We start from the raw sequence: 12,884 nt of genomic DNA on the forward strand, positions 1-12,884 counted from the left end.
ATGTGAAGCACTTTGAATCGCCTTGTTGTTGAAATGTGCTATACAAATAAACTTGCCTTGCCTTGCCTTACTGTAGGACCAGAGCAGTGCAGTAATTGGAGCATTCATAAAGAGATTATGTCTGTGCTAATAGGAACAGAGCTCATTTCAAAACACACAGACTCAACACTTCTGAGAAAAACACACTCATCTTAACTCTTATAAACACCCATCTAGCTCCACACTCTGCTGAGGAGTGTAACTGTATCTTGCAGATGTCTACATACTAGAAGTAACAGGAGAGGAACGGTGGACCAGAACTTCTATACTGGGATATGTCTCTTTCTTGGCAGCCAGCAGAGGGAGACTGGCCAGCTGGTGTCAGTAGGTCAGAGTGTTTTCTCACATAGCTACTCTGCCCATTAGAGAGTGAACTCAGATGCACAGGAAGCCTCTGAGCGCATGGAGAGAGCGAGAGACAGAGTACAAAAACAACAGACACTGCCTGCTGCCGTGGAATAAATGTAGGATCCGTTAATGACCACATGCAACTAAAAAGCTCCTTTCGTAACTGGGTGGATTGCTTCTGAGAGAGAGCTGTCTACCGGTGAACCGACAGGGCAGAATGTCACGACGGGACCAACGGTTTCGGAGAGGAATGAAAGGACGGTAAGAGCCACTGTCATCAATTTGCTGCTGTGTGTTTGTGCAAGTGAGAGAAAGAAGAGAAAAGAGGACGAAAGCGTGAGTAAAAGTAAAACACAGAATATCTCAGCACATTGTCGTTAAATGTCTGCGATACTTCCTCAAAAACAACTCTGCTGTGACAAACAGACGCATGAGTAACCTGTGGCGCTTCGATATTCTGTGTACTTTCACATCAACTGTGAGTATGTGTATGAATAATGAAACCAAAACGATACAAGGCAACGTTATTGCCTGGTATCCAAGCAGCCTACAGTACAATCCATAAAAAAAAAAGTTTGTTTTTGTGGATCTCTGTTTGTTCTACCCCATCAACAACTACTCTCCCTCGGATCTATATCAGAAGATGCATACATAACACTGCACTCATAACACCATTGAGACAATATCCTTGTAGCACACAAACGCACAAATGCTACCTCTTAATATCTGCAGTTTTCTAAAGGAAATCCAGCAGGGTGACACAGACAGAACACGCAGGAGAATACGTCGTCAGATTCTTAAAGTTCTGACATCACAACATGTTTGTTTTATGTACACTAGGTGCTGGCACTTTTAGTGACACAGGAACATATCTCAGGTGATTTATGAAATGGCTAAATATAAGCATAACACGCAGCAAAAGTCAGGTGAGAGTAACGTGAAGAGATGCAGTAGGAAACAGAGAGAGGATAAATGACTGAGCTTTCTCACGACCAGATGTCAAGGTGGAAATCGCAGATGTGAAGCAGAGAGGCTCCACATCCGTTGCCAGCAGAGGACAACAAAGACAAAGGGTCGAAGAAAAAAAATCTGCAGCTGCTTGATGGCTTTATTACTTAATTATTTCCTCAGCAATTATGATCTCTAACTGTACTTCCCATAGTGCACTGTTTCCCCAGCAAATCTAGTATTTGTTCGGAGTAGAAACTCCTGTGAGTGACAGACTTTACTCGAGTCCTTCTGAAAAAGAACTGCAGCAGTGAACCGAAAGACCATGTTGTTGTCTCTATTAAGAACAAATTAAAAGCGATCCTATTCCCAGTTAAATTAAGTATTTACAATCTCAATAAAATAATATGATTGATTGCAGTGAAATGTTGTCACTGTACAAAATAAGAAACTCTCCAACTAATTTATTCTCAATAGAAAGGCAACCTGTTATTTCTCTGCTAGTCAGCATGACATTCACAGTTGAGGTTGGGAGAGAGGAAACATGGGGCGGTACCCTGTCCAGGAAGTCACTTCCCACTAAGGCTGTTGCATTGAAGCGATAAGGAAACAGGTTTTTGGTATTATTCATCATTCAAGGACAGGACTGGGAGTTTCTGTTTTCAGTTTTTAAAGGAATGAAAGTGAACATGGTTGTGCTGCATTCAAGCAAAATAGCTTTTTAAACTGTTTTCACTTTGTTTAGCTCTATTTTGCAATCTTTGAGTGGGTGTGTCTCTGGAGTGAAGTGAAGACATGTGACAGACCAGTGGCCCTGCATGAGTAGTCCTTTTGTAAGATGCAGTATTAGTTTGGCATCTGGCTGAATGTGCTCTCTGTCACATTGTCTCACAAACGTATTCACCCCCTTGGCAGTTTTTCCTATTTTGTTGGATTACATATTTGAATCATAATGAATTTTTATCTAGATTTTATATAATGAACCAAATAGTCAACATTGGTGAAGTGAAATAAAAAAAATAATGACGTTAGTTTAAAGAAATACAAATTTTAAAAACTGAAAAGCGATGTGTGCTTATGTAGGATTCATCTTTACTATGAACCCCAAAACAAGGTCTAGTGTTACCAATTACCTTAAAAAGTCACATCATTATTTAAATAAAGTCATGTGACAGATCATTTAAAGGAGCACCATTAAATCCTTTGTTCAAAAATGGAAAGAATATGGCACCACAACCAACAAGAAAAATAATAAGATAACACATTTGGAGTCTCCCACACCTTTTGGTATAAATCTATGGAGTGTACGGCTTGAAGTGTCCCTATGGACAGATACTCCAATCTCCTCTGTGGATCCTGCAGGGTTGTCTTTGGTCTCTTTGACGCCTCTCTGATTAGTGCCCTCCTTGCCTGGTGCATGAGTATTTTCCTCATTTGGCCAGTTTGTTGTGGTGCTAGATTATTTTTGTATTAAATGGTCATGTGAGACATCATGTGACACTTATATTGCACAAAGGGACTGCAATGATTACTAACTCTTATTTAGGGGCTTCATAGCAAAGGATGGGGATAAATACTCATGCACAAGTTATCAGTTTGTTTGTTTATTGTTTCACGACGACACCGACACTAACACTTAAAGCAGTGGTTCTCAAACTTTTTTGAGAACTAGCCTGCATGGCTGCTGTGTGTGCTCAGTGCTCACCTGTGTGTGTGCGCGCACGTGTCTGTGCGCATCAGGGGGGGGAACTCCACCGTGCGCGATACAGTGTTAACGCAACCATGTAGAAACATAAATGACAAGCTGTCGTGTTGATAAGATCAATAAAATACAGCCGTTTAGTTTGTTTAATAACAGAACAAGGTGTAGACCTGTTCTATAGCAAAGATAACCTTAAATGACGACTTGTGACCATTTTTTTATAATGGTAGGGGAAACACTGCCTTACTTTGCTCTTACACACCTCTGAAGCACCTATCATCTTACAACGGCTCTCAATCTCCATTTTATCTTGTTTCCACATCCTACTCTCTCTCTCTTCCCTGCTTCACACTGTTCTCTAGGTGTTGTGAATGCGGCTGCCTCCTGTCTCACTGGTACTATGAAAGAGAGGGACAGCTCTACTGTAAGAAGCACTACTGGGCCCGCTATGGAGAGCACTGCCACGGCTGCAAAGAGACCATCACAACAGGACTCATTATGGTGACACGATAATCACTGAACATACCTCAAATTAGGGCTTCAATTAATAGGAATTACTCTTATTATGGAATATGATAGATAATCAAAAAGAGAGTAAAACTGTTGCTTATCTTTTTGTATGTGCAGGCCACACACTTTACTGTTCATGCACTTCTAGACTACATAAGAGGAAAGACTAATTTCCGAACCAGTACTTTCCTATTTTGGGGATGCCTACAAACATTTCATTATAATTAGTCACAATATTGCAGTTAGAGACCAAGCCAAAGCCGCCGAGCGTGTAATCCTCCTGTCTGTTTTTCTGCTTACTCGCTCGAAAACATTTTGTACTCAGCCAATAACAAAATAACAAATTGATTGATAGTTGGTGGGCAAGTTTAAAAATAGCTGTACTATTGATCATTTAAAGCCACCATTTGATGCAACTGAGACGTGGCCATACAAATATCAAAATGTCTATAATGTAATATTCAGTTCTCTTGAAATACCAAATCTAAGTATGATAACCGACTATTCAGACGTTCAAAGCCTTCCTGTCTCTTGGTTTCTTCCTGGTATGAAAGTAAATGCATTTTTTCTTTCAACACTCACACCAGAGGATATCCTCTGAAAACATCCTGACACTACAATGCCCTGTTGCAGGAATGCACAGAAATAACTCTGCATTTGGTCCCTTTACGTACCAAACATCATCTTCTGTATAAAACAATATTATGACATTGTCTTCTGCCACTTATTTTACCACACTGCCTAAACAGGTTGCTGGAGAGCAAAAGTACCACCCTGAGTGCTTTACTTGTGTGAGCTGTGAAATGTTCATTGGAGATGGAGACACCTACACGCTCGTCGAACGCACAAAGCTCTACTGGTAAGTGTGAAGCTGAAAGGAAAGAAATGATGTTTGAAGCTGAATTTTCTCCATGTGGCAAGCTAACAAATGTGTACATTATGTATAGATTTAGGATTCTGATGATTGCCCTTTATTCCATCTCTTGATTTGTCCATTCTGCAGTGGCCACTGTTTCTGTCAGGGTGTAGTATCAGCTGCGAGGTCAGCTTCTCCACTCACCAAGAGTCCCCACATAGTGGCGCTGGTGTCTCTCCCTCCCCATGCAGGTGACCGACGAGCCTTGACTTTCACCACTAACCTCAGCCAAGAGAAAGGCCCTCTTGTCACTGTGACAGCGTGAGTCTCTGAATCCAAGACATGACAAAGAGTGAACTTTGTCTTTAGTTAGTGCAAGTCGGAGCCAATAACACAGGATCGTTGTGTCTTACCACACCTTTCCTGTACCCATTAACTCATTGTCTTTCTCCCTCAGGTTAGACACAGCTGCCCTCAGCCCTGACCTGCTGTCCTCTGTCCACAATGGTGACCGAGTACTAGAGGTCAACGGCATCCCTGTCCACAACATTTCTCCCGACGAGGTAGGCCTCAAACTATCCACCGATTCCACCGTGCCATAATACCCTAACTAAATGAGAAGTGGTTCCACTTATTGGCATCCACAAAAAAAATATATATAAAGAAATTAAGACGGAAAAACGAAAAGGTCACCAAACAATATCCTTTCCTCTAGATAAACTGTGTAATCCATGACACAAGCCGACCACTGCAGCTGACCATTGAACACAACCCGCAGTCTCCCGATGACCTCCTTCGCTCAAACAATCCCCAGAACGACCTCAGCTGTCGTGACCCCTGTGTGCGGGACACACTTTCTTCAACCCACAAACTCCCAAGTCTGGAGGAAGAGCCAAGTCCAGGAGATGAGACAGATGAACCAATCAGCATGAGCCTCTCACCTCCTCAGCACCAAAGAACCATGGGAATGCGATCCAGACATATTCTGTAAGTGCTCACTCTCGGCTTACTTTGATGTATTACTCTTCTTCCTTTCTCTGTCTGAGTCTTTCTTTTCTTTCTCAGACGCAGCTGTAGTATAGATAAGTCGCTTTTATCTCATAGGAGAGACATGGTTCGCTCAGAGTCTCTTCGTGTGGATGCTGGCGAGCGGACCCATCGCATCTTCAGACCTTCGGACCTCATCCACGGAGAAGTGCTGGGCAAGGGCTTCTTTGGTCAGGCTGTCAAGGTACCGCAGTTACTTTTCCCTTTCCTCATTATGGGTGACTTTCTCAAAACATTCTTAACGACTCTACACCTAGTCGTCAGTTTTTTTGTAAGATTGATATTAATCAGCATTGTGATTAACCTTTTGTTGTCAAGGTAACGCATCGGGAGACAGGGGAGGTGATGGTGATGAAAGAGTTGATACGTTTTGACGAAGAGACCCAGAAGACTTTCTTAAAGGAGGTAAGTTAGAGGTTATTAGAGCAGGAGGTTAACCTATGTAAACCCCGCTGGTGGTCATTTTTGTTTAGGAGACTACTAAAGATGTAACAGGTCTAAGTTAAGGAAGATAAGTGCTCTTCTCTATGGAAGCCCACTTTAGCTTTTAACTTGGTAAGAAAGCTGGATGTTTTTTGCTAAGCACAGTTTTAACCTTATCTAGGTCACGATTACCTGTGAGATATTTCCATGCTGCTACGGTGACATGAAGCATTTGCTTCCCCACTCTTCCTCTCAACTTGTACAGGTGAAGGTGATGCGCTGTCTGGAGCATCCCAATGTCCTCAAGTTCATTGGACTGTTTTATAAAGACAAACGGATAAACTTTGTCTCTGAATACATTCAGGGAGGAACTCTCCGAGAGACCATCATAAAAATGGTAAGTTAAAACCCCATGAGGACTGTCAGAGTCCATGGGCACAGTATGCTGATCACTCTGTTTGTTGTAGGGTGAGGATTTCTCCTGGAGTACAAGAGTGGGTTATGCCAAAGACATTGCAGCTGGAATGGTGAGTCGTTCATGGTTCATATCCAAAACCATTGTGTAATCTTGTACCAACTTTCCCTAACGTATATAACATCTCTCCCTTTAAGGCATATCTACACTCCATGAATGTTATCCACCGAGATCTGAATTCACACAACTGCCTGGTCAGAGAGGTAAAGTGGTTCCATCACACACATCAGCGAACATCAGATACCTTCACAACACAAACCCATCACAAATTACAATTTCCCCAAAGTGTTGAGATGTTACATCAATATGTTGATTGCTTCATTAAATTGTATACTTACTGTGAACAAACAAAACTAAGTCTATCAAATCAGTTGTTTTAACCAGCAGAGCCAATCCACAAAACAGGTCATCTAGCCAAAAAGTAATTATGTAAAATGGAAAGAAACTGATTTATAGTTATTTTCGATAGTATATATATTTCTTACATTTTAAACCTACATGTAACTTTTGTTTGTTAAAGTTGTTATTTGGATGATTGATTTAGATATCATTCAAAGACCATCTCCCAGCTAAGGCTAGCCTCTGTATGTCATTATGTTTCAAATTATCAAACTAAAACTAAAAACTAAAAAGACCAAACTCTGTATAGTATAGTTTTAACTTAATGTTTTCCTTCTTGCATACATGGTTGATTTCCAGGCGGCAAAATAAGCTAATGGGTTTATGGGAAATGCTTCAAACTACTGCTCCACTTTTAAACAAAAACAGACCAACATAATAATATAAATGCTCCTAACATGTCTCCCTCTCTCTTCTCTCTCTGTCCCCCTCCTTCCTTGTTTAGAACCAGTCTGTGGTGGTGGCAGATTTTGGACTAGCTAGGCTGGTAATGAAGGAGAGGAATCAGACTGGGACATCCTCAATGGAACGGCCAGCGAAGGGGACGCTGTCAGAGCTCCGCAGGCCTGACCGGCGGAAACGCTACACCGTGGTAGGAAACCCCTACTGGATGGCCCCTGAGATGATCCATGGTGAGTGCAGATCAGTTATCTCTTAACCTGAGCGATTTGACAGAGGCTTGTGTGTAGTGAAGGTAAAGAGATGCCAGTATGATGTAAGTAAGTCTAACAACTTTGGTAGCCTGGAGGCCCTGGACTACATTTCCTTAAAGCTATAATAGAGACACCTAAAAAAAATAATTGTATGCCTCATTACCTTATTTATACCAGCTAAAATATGGCAGATGGACTTTGGATTCATGTGAGACCTCACAGCGTAGGAGTAAGATTTACTTTGGATATATACCTTCCTACAGTAAATGTTGACAATGTTACTTTCCAAAGAATGAAAATGTGCACAGAAATTATTTTCTCAAGTGTTGTACACTATGATGACTTGAGAAAGGTATAAATACTCTAAGTGACGTTTCGAAACAGAACTGACTAACCTCAACTTGCCACTTGATGCCAGAAGTCCTGCAAGATAGCAAAATATGCAAATAAGGGGTGAGCGTGTGGGAAACCTGAAATTATTCTGAGGTCTAGTTGTAGGTTTCATGAATACACTAAAAACATGTCCTCTACATCTCTACCATAGGCCAGTAAAGCCGTGGCTCACATTTTCCAATCTTTCCTCTGCACCTCTCAGGGAAAAGCTATGATGAACGGGTAGACATCTTTTCCTTTGGTATCATGATATGTGAGGTAAGAACATCTGGGCAAAGAAAAATATTCCTAAAAGTGGTGTTGACTGAAGAATTTCAAACAAACAAATATAGTATCCTATAGGCTGGGCGATTATTTTATAATCAAATATCATGATTTTCTTTTTTTTACCAAACACTTCGATATCATTATTGCAACAATATTGTAGATTAGACTATTGGTGCTTTAGCAAAAATATTTACAGAATTGGATTATCAGTAATAATCATCAGTAATGTTGATATAAAGTGGGTAAAGGTACATAGTAGAACAGTCAGATTCAGAAAATTCAGAAAATGGTATCACTACTGTGATGCAATAATTGTAATAATTGTAGTTTATATGTCCAAAATCTAAGAGGATATCTAGTCTCATTTCACGTTATTGATCAAATATAAATATATTGCCCAGCCTTATATTATCCATACTTTTTTGGGGGGGATCAACCAGCTTATCAATTTTAACGCAAAGTACGTATCTATCTCTGTCTTCCTTAAGATTATAGGTCGAGTGAATGCTGACCCCGACTACCTTCCCCGGTCAAATGACTTTGGGCTGGATGTAGCCGGTTTCCTGCAGCAGTACCACCCTCCTCAGTGCCCCTCGGCCTTCCTGCCCCCGGCTGTCCTCTGCTGTGACATGGACGCTGATAAACGGTACGACTGCACAAATTCAACACAACGTACAGTACATTTCAGTTCAGTTTCAGTGAACACAACAACTATGCCAACACTACCTAAAATGTAACTATGTTGGAAAGGAAATTGCGAAACAAAGTATTTTTTTCATCTGTTACACCACTACGGTGAGGATTTTTGAGGTTACTTTCTAGGCAGTTGAGTCTACCACTCTACTACTGTATCCCAATGTATGAACCCATATACTGTACACAAACGGCAAATAATCCAAGCAGTGCATTACTCAAACAAACTAAACTAATACAGTGCAGAATAGTCCACTAAATATTAATTGCTGCATTATAGAGCATGGAAAGCTCTACAACCTCTAATCACTAACTCTTTGTCTTTCAGTCCTTCCTTTTCAAAGCTGGAGGAGTGGCTTGATAACCTGCTGATGCATCTGGACATCGGCCTGCCTCTACTCTCTGAGTTAGAGCAGCACCGCAGAGCCTTCTGGCTGAATCACAGCCATCAAAACAACTCTCGCAACCAGGACAAGACCCTGGATTCTCATGAACAAACCCCCCACTCACAGCCACAAAGACAGAGCTCAGACCCCATGCAACATCCGGACAATGCTAATCACCACATAGAGCCTAATCCCCTCAATCAGAGCCGAAACCAAAATAGCATACCTGAAAGCCATTCGGACAGAGAGCAACACACACATGGCCTGACATGTTACAGGTCGACGTGCACAGGCCACAGCGAGAATGGGTCTGAAACCTACGAATGCAGTAACCCCTCAGGACAACCAAAAGCCGAGGACGAGCCCTTACAGCCGCTAAAGGTTAACAACTCGCTGCTGGGCCGTTCTAACAGGCAAAGAAGGACATGCAGAGTGCTGTGGGACAGATCCACAGAGGACAGCTCTTTTCTCTGACTGCACAGCACGTTTTTGAGGGAGAAAACACTTTTTGAAGACATGTGTGCCTTTTTACACAACTGGGAGAGAAGTGAACGTTTCATAAAAAGGTGTGTGGAGAATTAATGCACGGAGAAAATGCAGAGGCATAATAATGGGATTCATAAGGGATATTGTGTATGCTGCTTGAAAACTATGCTGAGCACATTTGCCTCATATTGCTCTGTGAACCAGTATTCATAATGTTTCAACAAGACCCCCACCAATGCTCGATTTAGTTGATACCCATATTGACATTTCAGATTTCAATATTAATTAAATTGCAGTACATTGGCCGGTAGTTATTCATTAACATAAGCACATAAGCCACAACAGAAACCAACATTGTTGATAAAGATTCCTAAAATTCCTTAACGTTTGTCAGTGTCCTCTGGTGGAGAGACTACGTAATGGCAACACTGTTTCTAAATTACCTCAGTCATATCTCTGGCATTTTAGTGTGACAGTTTATCTTTACTTATCAGCCAACATCTATGATGATGCTAGTAAAAATGTATTGGCCAGTGTATTGGTTGGGCTCCAGTGTCAACTTTGTCCAGAAGCTGTGAAACACATGGCACTTTATACTTACAGCTACACTGCATGGGTCAAGTTTAAGAGAATGCCTTTTGTATTTTCTGTTGAAATGTTTCCGCTCACATTTAACATACTGAGCAGTGAACATATACATGTACAATTGTAACTTAATAAAGATAAATATAAATGAATGTGACTAACGTTAAATCACTACCATTGAATCACCGTGGGAAAAAAGTATATATATACTTTTATATATATATACTTTTTATATATATATATACATATATATATATATATATATATATATACATATATATATATATATATATATATATATATATATATATATATATATATGTATATATATATATATTATTTTATAAGACTATTCTTTCTACTAATCCTGAAGTGTCCACACAGTATTATGATATTTTACATAAATGGTAACTTGTGTAAAATATAACACTAGTGACATTAATACATTTAAAAGTATACTAAGCTGAAAACCTATGAATGGTCCCTGAATCACCCACTTACCTCCTGTGGGCTTGACAGGTGGCTCCGGAAAAAAATTGCAGCTTATTAAATTGAATTTATGCAAGACAAATTCTCCTCTTCTTACCAGTATCCGAGAGACAGCGAGTGTGATTACTGGCAGTGGCAAGCGTGTGGCAAGTCTGTGGCAGGCGTCAGTCAAGTGCCAGGACAACAGCAAGCGAACGTCACTCGTTGGGCACCCCACATATTCATGAGTTCTGAGAAGATGAACACGTTGGACAGGTTGTAAACGCTTCAGAGAGGAGAGAGGGAGCGCTCTGAGGCCTTCAACAAATAATATGCACACACCCCATATCAACACAGATCAATTTAAATTTTAAAGGCATATTCTGCTACCATGTTCTGCAAACCAGTGAATCAATATTTCATTCAGCATTGCTTTGAGTTTGAAAGACAAACATTAAATGTAATAAAACTACAGCCATACTAGTGGTGAAGGTATCATATTGAATAACACATATTGGAAGAATATGGAATACAGAGCACTTGATAAAACATGTTTTCTTGGCCACAAGAATAGCAACAAAAAAATCAAGTGGTGTGATTAAATTGTGTGCAAAGAGAAAGGAGTATATTTCGATGCTCAATGCTTCCTCCTGCAGTATGCAGCATGTAAAAGGCCCTCAGCCGTCCCTTCAGGGGATAAAATACAGCACACCTGGTTCAAGAGCGTGTACCCTCCTACACACCGATATGTAACCGATCTAATTCCACACATCAGGTCACACAAAATCCTTCAGGTTTAGTGTCGTGTTTACAGACAGCAGCGTGTTTCACCTGCATAAACTCATTATGTGTGGACTATTGGTGCTCTACCACCAATTTAACCCAAGATTGTCTACGATGTCAGACTGTGCATAATAAGTGACCATTGCTGTAGAAATTTACTTCTCTTACAAAGTCAACAGAAAGCACCAACTAAATTAATACAAATTATATATATAAATTATATATACCAGTGAATCTGTGTTCAATACCACGTTCTGTTAGACATGCACATTATTTTGGTAATTTGCTGTTAAAAATTAAGGGTAGAGCACCACTGTCAATTATTAAAGTTGTGAATATCCATGATTTCCAACAATTCTTCCCAAAACCCTATATTTAAACTAAAAAACCCAGCCCGGTGATAAAGCTAGCTAGATAAAGCTAGCTAGATTACACGTTAGCTAGTTTAGAAAGTCAGCAGCCAGTCCGTGAGGCCCCCTCCAAGAACACGCCCCCCACAATATCATTAATAAAGTTTAATATCACAATGGACATAAACAATGAAAATGGCTATGATTAGTATCAGTACTCACGTGGTTCTCTCAGCCCTCGCGCTGCCTACACATTAAGACTCCGGTGACGCGCAAAGAGTGCACGGGTCGAGTGCGCGCCTACTCAATCTTTTTTTCCATATATTTTATTGATTGATTGATTGATGTTGGGATGTAATGATAATTTCACAGGCAAGGCAAGTTTATTTGTATAGCACATTTCAACAACAAGGCGATTCAAAGTGCTTCACATAAAATCATTAAAAGCATCAAAACATAATGCAGATTTAAAAACAGTTAAGAAAACATTAAAACAGTCAAAAAGCAAAATAAAAGTTGAAAAAGCAAAATAAAAGTTGAATAAAAGTTGCAGTGCAGTTTAAGAAATAAAATGCAGTAGTGAGATGCAGTAATTGAATCTGGTTCAGTTAAAGGCAGCAGCAAACAGAAAAGTCTTCAATCTGGACTTAAAGGAGCTGAGGGTCTCAGCAGACCTGCAGCTTTCAGGGACCTTCTTCACAGCTACCCAGCTCATGAGACGTTCACTGACCTCCTGAACATAACATTCATAACATAACATTTCCCTCAGTCAGTTAAATACATTGCCATCGGTCCAAACGTTGCTAAGAGCTAACGTGTTTAAAAAATACTCATCATTACACAAATGACTCTATTTGATTAGCGTTAGTCCTGTTCAGATGAAAGTGTTGTAAAGGTTTACCATGGAGCCTATATATACATTTTGGCAAGATGCTAATAGCTGGACTGTCTCCACCGACACTTCATCCTCAGCCAGGAAACAAACGGCAGACAGCCAGAAGGTGAGCTTTATGGTTTCTCTCTTACAGGCAAACCGGCAACGTGAGCTCACGGGAAGCTAAATATAGAGACTT

The 12,884-nt window shown here is 40.4% G+C and overlaps 1 protein-coding gene across 1 annotated transcript; it reads left to right on the top strand.

Annotated features, from left to right (window-relative positions):
- Positions 1 to 604: 604 nt before the first annotated feature.
- Positions 605 to 10,362, top strand: LOC306732853 (LIM domain kinase 1-like; the record flags this gene model as incomplete). The annotated part of the gene is made up of 15 exons (XM_079214026.1): positions 605 to 648; positions 3,400 to 3,538; positions 4,297 to 4,406; positions 4,551 to 4,724; positions 4,861 to 4,966; positions 5,119 to 5,390; positions 5,469 to 5,634; positions 5,769 to 5,855; positions 6,139 to 6,270; positions 6,341 to 6,400; positions 6,486 to 6,551; positions 7,193 to 7,379; positions 7,996 to 8,051; positions 8,549 to 8,706; positions 9,082 to 10,362. The coding sequence occupies 15 exons, from the start codon at positions 605 to 607 to the stop codon at positions 9,611 to 9,613; spliced, it is 2,289 nt and encodes a 762-aa protein (XP_079070152.1). The 3' UTR covers positions 9,614 to 10,362.
- Between the last annotated feature and the right edge of the window lie 2,522 nt (positions 10,363 to 12,884).

The sequence above is a fragment of the Taurulus bubalis genome, assembly GCF_910589615.1.
Source record: "Taurulus bubalis genome assembly, chromosome: 2".
In the NCBI taxonomy this organism is placed as follows: domain Eukaryota; kingdom Metazoa; phylum Chordata; class Actinopteri; order Perciformes; family Cottidae; genus Taurulus; species Taurulus bubalis.